Source organism: Abramis brama (genome assembly GCF_963993115.1).
Source record: "Abramis brama genome assembly, chromosome: 25".
In the NCBI taxonomy this organism is placed as follows: domain Eukaryota; kingdom Metazoa; phylum Chordata; class Actinopteri; order Cypriniformes; family Leuciscidae; genus Abramis; species Abramis brama.
The window spans coordinates 28,931,471-28,945,191 of NC_139987.1; the positions used below are offsets into that span (position 1 = coordinate 28,931,471).

Genomic DNA, 13,721 nt, shown 5'->3' on the forward strand with positions numbered 1-13,721 from the left:
ACTCCAGTAGCTAGATGATAACAGTGATGGGAAAAACCATGTTTCTGAATGACAGATCCTAGTGATGACATGTAGATGGAGAAGAGAAGCGGTCCCAGCACTGATCCCTGAGGCACTCCAGTAGCTAGATGATAACAGTGATGGGATAAACCATGTTTCTGAATGACAGACACTAGTGATGACATGTGGATGGAGAAGAGAAGTGGTCCCAGCACTGATCCCTGAGGCACTCCAGTAGCTAGATGATAACAGTGATGGGATAAACCATGTTTCTGAATGACAGATCCTAGTGATGACATGTAGATGGAGAAGAGAAGCGGTCCCAGCACTGATCCCTGAGGCACTCCAGTAGCTAGATGATAACAGTGATGGGATAAACCATGTTTCTGAATGACAGATCCTAGTGACGTCATGAAATAAGAATCTTATTAATAAGAATAAGAATACAATAAGTGTGTGTTCTACACCTGGAAAAGTCATGGAAATGAACAAAATACAACAGATTGGGCTCTTTAAGGGGAACTATTCTGCCCTTTTACAAAGTCTTGATGTTTTCAGGCTCTACTAGAACAGGTTTTCCTGCTTGAATGTTGATTATTTTCCTCATATTCTCCATTGTTGCAGCTCCTCTCTTCCCGTCTGTCAGTAACGCTCTGTTTAGTTCCTGTCTTTATGAAGCCCCTCCTTTTGAAAAGCACACTGTGCTCTGAACATTACACACACTAAAGACAGATGAAAATGGACAAAAACAGAATAGTTTGGTTCTCATTAAGACTTTCTGAAATTTACAGAGACTATATAAGTCTATAGACTAAAATAGTTTTTGTTTGTTTTGCAGATGTACCAGAGGACACATATTAATGATAATATACAGTATGTACTTGTTAAATGTTGTTGAGCCTTGGAGTCAAAAATGTTGATTTCAGAGAGAAAACGCTCCACACGTCACATCATTTAACGAGAATTTATTTGTTGACTTTCACAGAGATATTAAACTGTTCAGTGCGTTGATGACATGAAGATGCACGTCTGGACAGATTCTCATGAGTCAAATGCCTCTCAAACATTCACACACACACACACACACACACACACACACACACTGAACATGTTTCCACTAGCGCAAGTCACTCGGTTCAGAGGACGTTCAGCACAAACATCACATGTATGACTAATAAAGGTTTGATAATAAAGACTGAGTGATTCAGAAGATCCTGCAGTCGTTCCCTAGAAACACTTTTAACTGATCAATAAATCTCTCGCTCGTAGATCATCTGTAAAATAAACCTATAAACCAGTCTGAACCCAGTTCAGAGCAACTGTATTTTAGAAAAACAATCAAATACACACATATACACACATTTACAGAAGTAGTGATGAATAATCACGTGATATCTGTATAAATTATGAGAATAATAGTCCAGGGATCATTCTCTCAGAGATATGAACAAAAGTTCTTCCAGTTACGATAATAGAACGTTCGTTTAGAGTTATCATGTCTTTAAATTGAATGTTCCCGTAATGCTCACATAGCAACAACAAAAAAACATTTTTAAAACATTTGAAAAAATAGACATTTTGAATGTTGATAGAATATTCAGAAATAACGCTTTCATAACTTAATGGGAACATTAGCAAAACGTTCTTACAGTTTTTTTTCAACTGCTTACACACATTTTCAAAACTTTGCCTCTTTTTTTCAAAACTTTACACACAAATCCAAGAATTGCAAACAAAAAGCCCAACGCCTCACGTCTCTCGCTGAATGAAGCTCTGCATTCAGAATATCACAAACATCTCAAAAGCAAACGTTTGTCTTACGTTGCAAACACCTTCGCCATAATATTATATTTTTGGATATATCATATACACACAGTTATTCAAAACCAAACTCGACCTTTGACCTGTTAATAGGCCTATTCTAAAGCCATGATTGGTGTGTGTTCAGTAAAGCGATGAGTGTTTGCACATGTGAGGAGTGTGTGTGAGGCTCTGATGAATTACTGTGGTGTTTTGATAGGTTGTGTTTGAAAAAGGAACTTAAGATACTCTGTTAGATGTTTGTGTGTTACAGAGAGAATTGTGTGTTGTTTTATGTCATTGAAAACTGAGTCGAAGGCCGAGAATTGGTGTGTGGTTTTGCAGATCTGGTGTGTGTTTCTGGTGTTTGAGTGTCAGGTTTCAGAAATTGTGAGGATTTTGTGTGTAAGCAGTTGAAGAAACCCTGTAAAGCATGTTTCTGTGAGCTGGGTCTACAGTAACGCAGATATAGGAGATAAATGTATTTTACACAGTCGTTCTGACGCTGAAAGTGTGCGTGAGAAGAGAACGAGACATTCATCGCTGTACGAACACAGAGTTTACCGTGCTGAGACGACTCTTCACTTTGGTAAACACGAGTAAACATTCACACGTCTCTTTAACCTGAGCGAAACAAACCCCCAGTCCGTGACCTGCTGTATTCAGCACAGTCAAATAAATAAACATCGGATCATCTCATGTACAATCAATCGCTCACGAAACACAGGCGAGCAGAAGCAGATCTGATTAAATCAAAGCACAGGTAAAGTTCGGAATGATTGTTAATAATGCTCTCTCCGTTTGAAAGGCCACATGATGTGATTCCAAACCTGAAAATCCAGTTCTCAGTGAACAAAGCGCTGGAACGTCTCAGAAAAGGCATTCCTGGCATGAGCGAACAGCAGAAAATAGCTCTGTGTTTCCGCCTCGCCGCTAGTCTACTGTACAGGCCTGGTTCTGAACACAAGATGATCAGATGATCAGACCTCAGATGGGGAACCGCAGAGAAACCGAGACCTCCTCGAGGTCTGCGCCGACACACACGCGCTGGGTTCGGGTTCAGTCCTCGGTGTCCGGCTGAACTCCCAGCATGCTGTGCAGCTCCTCCACCGTGTATCCCAGCAGGTTCTGCAGGTCGCAGACGAAACGGTAAACGTAGCGCTTCCCAGAAGTCTTGTGGATGATGTTCTTGTCGTAGTAGTAGCGCAGGCCTCGACTCAACTTCTCGTAGTTCATCTTCGGCTTGTTCTTCCTCTTTCCCCAGCGACGGGCCACCTGAGGAACACACCACATCTCAAACTGGGTCTCAAACCCCCGCTCTATTATATTTCTATATTTGCCATTATATCGATCAGCCTGCAGGGTGTGTGTGTGTGTGTGTGTGTGTGTGTGTGTGTGGGAGAACACATTAGTATGGTTTATGCCTGATGACGGTCATGAGACCGAAACGTTGCTAATAAAATGTTGATACTCGTTTGCAAGTATTGACAGTGTGCGGGATTGCCGCTATAAAATGAGTGTGTCACCTCGTCGGGGTCGGTGAGTTTGAACTCCCAGCCGTCGCCGGTCCAGCTGATGATGTTCTGACAGCTCGTGTCGGTCAGAAGCTCCAGCAGGAACTGCCACAGCTGGATGGGGCCGCTACCTGTCCAACACACACACACACACACGTTAAACTCACTGCTGTATGGGGCCGCTACCTGTCCAACACACACGTTAAACTCACAGCTGGATGGGGCCGCTACCTGTCCAACACACACACACACACACGTTAAACTCACAGCTGGATGGGGCCGCTACCTGTCAAGTCAAGTCAAGTTTATTTATATAGCGCTTTTCACAATACAGGTTGTATCAAAACAGCTTCACAGTATTAAATTAAAATAATACATCAATGTTTGTTTCTAGTGGAAAACGTCCACGTTTGGTAATGCTGATCAATAGTATTGTTGATTGATTAATTAAATTAAATATCCCCAAATATCCCCAACTGAGCAAGCCAAAGGCAACAGTGGCAAGGAACCGAAAAACTCCATCAGGTGACCTAATGGAGAAAAAAAAACCTTGGGAGAACCCAGGCTCAGTCGGGGGCCAGTTCTCCTCTGGCGTTTATGAATTAGAGGTCGGATTTAACTGTAAGATTAAAAGTATTATATGAATGCCTGGCTGAAGAGATGCGTCTTTAATCTAGTTTTAAACTGGGAGAGCGAGTCTGAGCAACGAACAGTATCAGGAAGACTATTCCAGAGTTTTGGAGCTAAATGTGAAAATGCTCTCCCTCCTTTGGTGGATCTGGATATCCTAGGTATGACCAAAAGCCTCGAATTTAATGATCTTAAAGAGCGTGATGGATTATAGGGCGATAGAAGATCCGTTAAATAGACTGGAGCTAGGCCGTTTAGGGCTTTATAAGTCAGTAGCAATAACTTATAATTAATACGGAACTTTATAGGTAACCAATGTAGTGATGATAAAATTGGTGTTATATGATCATATTTTCTTGATCTAGTAAGAACTCTAGCGGCGGCATTTTGGACTAACTGTAGCTTGTTTATTGAGGATGCAGGACAACCGGCTAATAAAGCATTACAGTAATCTAGTCTCGAGGTCATGAATGCATGAACTAACTTTTCTGCATCAGAAACTGATAGCATGTTACGTAGCTTAGCAATGTTTCTAAGGTGGAAAAAGGCTGTTCTTGTAACATATGAAATATGATTTTCAAAAGACAGGTTGCAGTCTAGTATAACACCCAGGTCTTTTACTGTAGAGGATAAAGTAACAGGACATCCTACTATGTTAAAGTTGTAGTGTGAGAGGTTTTGTGGGTGGTTTTTTGAACCGATAAGTATTACCTCTGTCTTGTCTGGATTTAATAAAAGAAAATTGCGCGTCATCCAATCTTTTATATCTTTAACACACTCTGTAAATTTGGATAATTTAGCATTTTCATCTGGCCGTGATGAAATATAAATTTGAGTGTCATCAGCATAACAATGGAAACTAATTCCATGTTACATAATTCCATAATATTTCCAAGGGGCAGCATATATATTGAGAATAACAGAGGGCCCAACACAGATCCCTGCGGCACTCCATAGTTTACTGAAGTTATGATCGATTTTTCTCCATTTAAATAGACAAAATGGTAGCGGTCTGATAAGTATGATCTGAACCAGCTTAATGCTTGTCCTTGAACACCAGTATAATTTTGTAGACGTATCGATATATCTATAGTATCGAACGCAGCACTAAGATCAAGTAAAACTAGTATTGAGATACAGCCTTGGTCAGAAGCTAAAAGTAAATCATTTGTGATTTTAACGAGCGCAGTTTCAGTGCTATGGTGCGGCCTGAATCCTGACTGAAACTTTTCATAGATGTCATTTTCTTGCAAGAAAGAGCCCAGTTGAGCGGACACAACTTTTTCTAGTATTTTAGACATAAAAGGAAGATTGGAAATGGGTCTATAATTTGCTAGATTATGTGGGTCTAATTGTGGTTTCTTAATGAGAGGTTTTATAACTGCCAGTTTAAATGTTCTTGGAACATGACCTAAAGATAAAGATGAGTTAATAATATTGAGGAGAGGCTCTTCCACTATAGGTAACACTTCTTTCAGTAGTTTAGTTGGTATAGGATCTAATAAACATGTTGTTGTTTTAGATGAAGTGATAAGTTTATTTAACTCTTTTTGTTCTATAGTTGTAAAGCACTGTAATTGTTCTTTCGGGGTGATAATTGAGGCTGAATTATAAGGCGCGATTGAGGATTGAACGTTTACAATTGTGGTTCTGATGTTTTCTATTTTCTCAGTGAAGAACTTCATGAAATCATTACTACTAAACTGTAACGGGATATTTTGTTTGGGTGACGTCTGTTTATTTGTTAGTCTAGCCACGGTGTTAAATAAAAACCTAGGATTGTTTTGGTTATTTTCTATTAGTTTGCGGAGGTGCTCAGCCCTGGCCGCTTTTAGGGCCTTTTTATAACGTGACATACTGTCTTTCCACGCGATTCTAAAGACCTCTAAATTAGTTTGTTTCCATTTACGCTCTAAATTACGGGTTTCTCTCTTTAGAACATGCGTAGTATTGTTGTACCATGGTGCTTTACTTTTCTCTTTGACCTTTTTTAATCTAATGGGTGCAACAATATCCAATGTTCTAGAGAGAATGGTGCTCATAGTGCTAGTTAATTCCTCTAGTTCATCTGTTTGTTTGGGTTCAGGCAGCAGATGAGACAGATTAGATAAGCAATTTGAAAAATTATCTATGGTGGATGGAAGGATTGTTCTGCCTGATCGATAACACGCCGCAGCATGATATATTACAGGAGTACGTAATATGCAAGTTACCATGTAATGGTCAGTGATATCATCACTTTGTGGAATGATATCTATATCGGTTGGATCGGTTCCATGTGATATAATTAAATCGAGTGTATGATTAAAACGATGAGTTGGTCCGGTAACGTTTTGCTTGACCCCAAAGGAGTTTAATAAATCTGTAAACGCAGCCCCTAACGCATCATTTGGATTATCTACGTGTATGTTAAAATCTCCAACAATTAATGCTTTATCGGCATTGACTACCTGTCCAACACACACACACACACACGGGTTAAACTCACAGCTGGATGGGGCCGCTACCTGTCCAACACACACACACACACACACACACACGGGTTAAACTCACAGCTGGATGGGGCCGCTACCTGTCCAACACACACACACACACACACACACACGGGTTAAACTCACAGCTGGATGGGGCCGCTACCTGTCCAACACACACACACACACACGTTAAACTCACAGCTAGATGGGGCCACTACCTGTCCAACACACACACACACATTAAACTCACAGCTGGATGGGGCCACTACCTGTCCAACACACACTAAATTAGTAAAAGACCACAAGAAAATTATGTCTTGTTATTTTGGGAAATAAAACAAAATTAAGTGAGTTGTTGCTCAAAACAAGCAAAATTATCCACCAATGGGGTCAGAAAAATAATTTTGTTTCTGTTTTAATTAAGATTATTTTTCTGACCCCATTTGCAGATAATTTAGCTTTTAAGCAACAACTCACTTAATTTTGATTTATTTCCCAAGAAAACAAAACATAATATCTTATGGTCTTTTACTACTTTAGTAAATGCATCTTGATTTAAGAATCTTTAGATATTTGGACCGGAAACAAGACAAAAATACTAAATAAGAAAAGCATGTTTGCATGAGTGTGCAGTGTGAGTAATGCAGTGATGTAACGCACCGGTGAAGCCAGCGAGCACTGCGGCAGCGATCACAGGCTTGCCCTGTTCCAGCGGCTCGTTCCTCTCCTGAACGTAGTCTTTGAAGGACAGTCCCTGTTTGCCCAGACCCAGCGGAGCGGATCCAAACTCCTCCTCGAAGCTGTCATAGGACGGGACACGCTGGGCGTCAGCGAGAGACGAGTGGCTTCCCCATGAGCGGAGAACACACTCCTCAGCGTTCTCCAGACTCTCCACCGACGTCTGATCCCGGGACGAGACTGTGGACACACAGCGTTCGGTTACTACACACACTCTAGTACATCAACTCACTGTGATGACCGGTGTTGGGACAGTAATGCGTTACAATCTTGCGTTGCTCCCTAAAAAAGTATCTAATTATGTTACTTAGTTCTTTTTCATGTAAAGTAATGCATTACTTTCCTCGTTACACCAAAAAAGTAAGCATGCATGCATGTTATTTGTAATGCGTTACTTGTTACATCGAAAAATTAATCTGACTACAAAATGCATGTTACTTGTAATGCGTTATTTACTCGTTACACTGAAAAATTAATCTGACTACGAAAAGCATGTTACTTGTAATGCGTTACTTGTTACATCGAAAAAGTATTCTTATTATGTAATAAGTTGTAAGGCGTTTCCCCAACACTGGCGATGACGGATGTGTGAGATATCTGATATCTGACCTGTTGTATTGAGACGCTGAGTGGCTTTAGCGGCGGAGGACTCTCGACTCATGTAGCTGATGCTGACGGTGCTGAGCTGAGGTTTGGGATACATAGAGAGCTCCTGACCCGATGCCAACAGGACTGAATCATTAGACGTCTCGAAGAGCTCTCGGAGGAGACTCATGCGACTATCAGGAACTTTCAGAGAACATTCCTCCAGACTGAGACCTTCAGACACAAACACACATCACACTGTAGTCAGATTACAAGATCGCTGTTGATGTTCCACAGCAATCCCCTCAGGGCTTGTTCTGAACCTCTGACTCTATGACAAGACACTACAGGTGAATAAATTAGATGTCATCATTCTTTCCACAGTTGATTAATTACAGTACATTAAGACAAATGTTTTGTATTATAAGTTTTCTGGAATGTTTTGTTTAAACATGCAGCCATTTGCTGAAATTTTGGAAACATTGAATAAAACCAAGTTTTTCACTCCATAAATCAGAAAATACTGTCAACAGACAGAAGGAAAATACATTTTCACCATGTTTTTAGGAATAAAATGTTGTATAAATCAGGCAAGGATATATATATATATATATATATATATATATATATATATATATATATATAACCAAACAAACAGAATGTTTATAAAACTAAAGTTTGGTGTGTGTAAAGCTGCTGAACTGGAGATATCTGATTCAAACTATGTACTGAAATTAAAATCAACAGATTCAAAGAGATAAAGTGCAATAAAATAAACACTTAAATTTGCATTTTGCATGTTTTCTTTCCACTAGGCTGAATAGAAGCAAATGTTATGTAAGCAAAATAGACCAAATGCATAAAAAAACAATGCCTGTAGTGTCTCGCCTTGAATCAGCTTGAATTGTTAAAATGCACAGACTCTCTTCTCTCTGAGATTCTGAGATGAATAAAGATTGACGGAAATCAGAGCATGTAAACATCCTGACAGACATGGAAAGAAACAACACTTACTGCTGGAGCTGCTGCTCGTCCATCCACACTCAGAGACTTTCACCTCGTCGCCCTCCTGACAGGCTGAGGGAGAAAACACCCAATCAGACGTCAGCTCGGGAATCACACTAAAGTAGGCATGCACCCATATCAACATTTTGGCTTATACCAATAACCGATAATTCTTTATATTTGAAAACCGACAACCAATAATTCTTTATTTTTGGAAACCGATAATTCTTTATATTTGAAAGCCGATAACCGATAATTCTTTATATTTGAAAGCCGATAACCGATAATTCTTTATATTTGAAAGCCGATAACCGATAATTCTTTATATTTGAAAGCCGATAACCGATAATTCTTTATATTTAAAAGCCGATAACCGATAATTCTTTATATTTAAAAGCCGATAACCGATAATTCTTTATATTTGAAAACCGACAACCAATAATTCTTTATTTTTGGAAACCGATAATTCTTTATATTTGAAAGCCGATAACCGATAATTTCCATTTTTGAAGTGATTTCAATCATATTTCAAGCAATTCTAAAATCATCATGTTGAACAGTGAGCATCTGAAGTGTTGAAGGAAATTATACATTATTTATCTGTTTTAATATATCGGCCAAATTTTCTTATCCGGCCGATAACGATAACATTAAAAATGAACATATTTCGGCCGATACTGATATGGTGGCTGATATATATATCGTGCATCGCTAGTCTTTACATTTGATTAGAGTTTTAGTCAATGATTTCCCTCCTCAGTGTTTCTGTCTTTGTATTTCACAGATATCTAAACATTCTTAGATCAAGATGCATTTACTGCACTGATAAAAATTATTCTGTAAATACTACAGAAAAAACTTGGAATTTCTACATGAAAAAGCTCAGACAAGAATTCTATATTCTACATTAGTCTGAGAGCAGAACGCTGCGTCACCTCTCATCATCTGCTCCAGATGTTCCCACAGAATATCGCCCACGAAATCCGGAGCCAGATCCAGGAACCCGTCCTTTCCCAGGTCGCACAGCTCCTGCCCGCTCATGTCGAACTTAAAGAAGTTGATGTTGGTGAGGCTGAACTCTCCGGACGCCCAGTACAGCCACTGGGACACGTGCTGCTTGCTCCACTTCCGCGGGTCTACAGGACAGAGATCATTACAAACACATCGTCCTCAAAACAAACATGTGGTCAGTGGTGGTGCAACGGATCACAGAACTCACGGATCATTTATGGTTTTTGAGCCACAGATTGGATCATTTTTCGGATCAGCAAAAAAATAATAATAATAATTTATTACTTAAAGGGATCAGGGATAATCTCGGACCCGCTGCACCGCTAGTGTTCAGTGTTAGGAGACGGGACTCACTGCTGGAGATGCCACAGATGCGCTGGACCTTCGAGAAGCCGTTGAAACTGTCCTTCAGCGCCTGACTGACCACGGCTTTACTGCAGGGCGTCAGCAGCGGCACCGCACACACACCGGCATCTGAAACACACACACGAGAACCTGCTGTGAACTTACAGGAACATGTTGGCCAGTAATGAGGAGGGCTGGGAGTCGGATCCTTGTTATAAAATTACAATTTCGATTCCTTTTATCGATTCCTTTGTGAGCGTTTCAATATGACTTAAAGTGCGAGACGACTGTCTTCAGTGTGCGTCACTATATTGGGCAGCTCTTAAAGGGACAGCAGCCTAATATTCCTGATCTATAATAACACTAATATTCCTGCTATAATAACACTAATATTCCTGTTATAATAACACTAATATTCCTGCTATAATAACACTAATATTCCTGCCGTCTCTATAATAACACTAATATTCCTGCCGTCTCTATAATAACACTAATATTCCCGCTCTATAATAACACTAATATTCCCGCTCTATAATAACACTAATATTCCCGCTCTATAATAACACTAATATTCCTGCCGTCTCTATAATAACACTAATATTCCCGCTCTATAATAACACTAATATTCCCGCTCTATAATAACACTAATATTCCCGCTCTATAATAACACTAATATTCCTGATCTATAATAACACTAATATTCCTGCTATAATAACACTAATATTCCTGCTATAATAACACTAATATTCCTGCTATAATAACACTAATATTCCTGCTATAATAACACTAATATTCCTGCTATAATAACACTAATATTCCTGCTATAATAACACTAATATTCCTGCTATAATAACACTAATATTCCTGCTATAATAACACTAATATTCCTGCTATAATAACACTAATATTCCTGCTATAATAACACTAATATTCCTGCCGTCTCTATAATAACACTAATATTCCTGCCGTCGCTATAATAACACTAATCAAACAACACAAGACAAAGAGAAAATCCACTCGTTCTTCACTGAATAACTTCTGTAACTATATTTGTAATGCATATTGTATTTATAAACTGCAGTGTTATTTTAGATTTGATTACAGTTTCTGAACCTGAAAATCTTAAAACACTGTTTAGTTCAATCGTATCTTTGTTCAGTTGTGTCTGTTTGTTGCGATTGCTCATTTTTTATTTGTTCTTGTTTAATCACTGAGTGTTTATTGTCTTTAATGATGCTTGAAGTGTATATTAGTTCTGCTAGTTGTTCTTCTATGGTGTTTTTAAACCACAGGCAAACGCTCCTTGTGTAAGAGTTCTTTAGCCTGTTTCTGTTCATGATATTCAGATACAATTACATGTTTTGCAATAAGACTTAATGTGAATGATACCTGTATTTTTTTTTTTACTTTATTGGAATTGAAAATAGGAATCGATAGAAATCGTAATGGTTGAAACTGAAGCGATCCGCAGTGATGGTGTTCTTACCCTGAGAGAAGCAGTCCAGGCCGGACGGCACCTCCTGCTCCTCCTCCAGCGGACAGAAGCTGGAGAACAGGGACATCGGGTCCTCAAACATCTCGAACGCCGCCTGACGCTGAGGAGAACACACACACAAGCTAAAGTCACCATGACATCAAACATCGACAGGTTGCAGTGTTTATTCTCAATGACGTATCGGTGGACATCACTGCGGTTTATATTCATGTGCCTCGTAATCTTGGTGAACGCATCAGAATCGGTAAAGTACATAAACAAAATATCACAGGAACCAACTTAATCCAGCTTTTAATGTAGTTTATGTGTCTATGTGGTGTTTTTAATATGCTTTAAGACAAAGCATGTGTAAATTCATAAGTCGACACCATTGCTGAGTATTTCCTCCTTAAAACTGCAGTGAACCAAAGACAGTCTCAAAAACACGCTTTGAAATCGCTGGTGTTTCTGACGTCACAAACTACCTTGTAACCAATCAGGTCAACGTGTGATCGTCAACCAGTGGATCTCTGAGCCGAGTGAGTGAGTGGAAGCGGGGCTCATTTGCATATTCATAGAACCGCGCATACTAAATGAGGCAAGGGTGTCGAGTTACATTCAAGATATTTTAAGGCATAAAGATTTTTTTTCAAAGAAAAAACGTTTAAAGATGTCATTTTGGTGATCAGAGATGAGTTTTAAGGGATAAAATCATAAACTACAGGGGGACTTTAAATTTGGAACACAACTTGGTTCAACCTGGACATGTGGCTGTGTGTTTTTTTATTTAGTAAAATAAAAAAAATTAGGCCAAATTATTTAGTAAAAAAATCAGTAATATATAAGGTTTAGTTCAGTAAGTTTGCTTAACAGTAGACAAACTTCTGTAACTTTTATACACTTTCAGTTTTGAAGTGCTTTCACTTCTGCAATAATCCGCTGAGTGTTTCTTTAAGAACAGACCATTCTTGGGTCGTAGATCTGTGCTCAAAAAGTGGGCGTGACAGTGAACAGGTTAAAGATAATATCTCTCTCTCTCACACACACACACACACACAAAAACTCTATTGAGTTCAAACCAGCACGGGCAGGAAAAACCCAGAGGACACGCCCTTACGCATGACATCATCACTAGAGCCACTCCACCAATGGGAGCGCACGACCATATATGGCTTTCCGGTTCCGTGCTAGAGTGAACTGCGTGGGCGAACCATAGCTGACCTCCAATGACTTTACAGCAGCTCTCCTCTCGACCAATCACAGCACAGATCTAATCGAGAGCGCGTTCACACAAGCAGATGTGTGTCTGATAACAAACGAGCACATCTGGGTGTGTAACATCAAATACACAAACCTGGCTGAGAAATAATCCAAAAAATTATATAAAGTATAAATACTGATCTTACCTTTAGTGTGTTTCTAAATCCAGGTAACATAGGCTCCATGTTGCACATTGAGACCTGAGAAAGCAAGAAAATATTTATAACAAATACATATTATTATTATTATTATCATAATCATTATTTTCTTCTTCCATCTAACTGAAAATCAACAACAGTAAATGCGTAAATTGTAACGTGTCTAATTAAACTGATTAATGTGTGATCAGAAGTGAATCTGACAAAGTTTCTGCGAGTCAAACGTGAGTGATTCATGATTCATGAGTCACTGATGAGCGAGCAGAACAGAATGCGATTCAGCTTCATATACATTATATAACACTAAAGTACATGATTTAGTCATTATCTAAATCACATTATTCATGTATATTTCACATCACAACTGCAGAATCAAAATACACAATGATTATAAACAAAACAGAACATGAAATGAAATGAATAGAATTAGAAGTAGAATGAACAGAATCAAACTGCTGTCTGTAAATCGTGTTAATGGCTGATATTGAAAATAATGTAGAATTGATCGGTTTAATGCTACTAACCTGTTGAGTTCCCGCAGAAATAGGTGAAGTAATTCCGCGGTTTGTTTTATTCCTCTGATCGATCGATTACACTCCTGATATCGACCGATGGCGCTGATATTCGCAGCTCGTGATAGATAGATATATATGTGTGTGTGTGTGTGTGAGCGTGTGAGAGTGTGTCGATGGATTTGTGAGCGCGTTTAGGATGTGTTTCGTCTGTG

At 39.1% G+C, this 13,721-nt stretch overlaps 1 protein-coding gene across 1 annotated transcript; it reads right to left on the reverse strand.

The window, feature by feature from the left end:
• Nucleotides 1-950: 950 nt before the first annotated feature.
• Nucleotides 951-13,721, reverse strand: ets2 (v-ets avian erythroblastosis virus E26 oncogene homolog 2). Its single transcript, XM_084104908.1, has 10 exons — nucleotides 13,519-13,721; nucleotides 12,983-13,036; nucleotides 11,589-11,697; nucleotides 10,112-10,231; nucleotides 9,682-9,882; nucleotides 8,756-8,818; nucleotides 7,766-7,975; nucleotides 7,079-7,336; nucleotides 3,327-3,445; nucleotides 951-3,075 (listed from the first exon to the last, which is right to left on the reverse strand). Exons 2-10 carry the CDS (start codon nucleotides 13,028-13,030, stop codon nucleotides 2,860-2,862), a joined length of 1,344 nt encoding a protein of 447 aa, XP_083961034.1. The 5' UTR covers nucleotides 13,031-13,036; nucleotides 13,519-13,721; the 3' UTR covers nucleotides 951-2,859.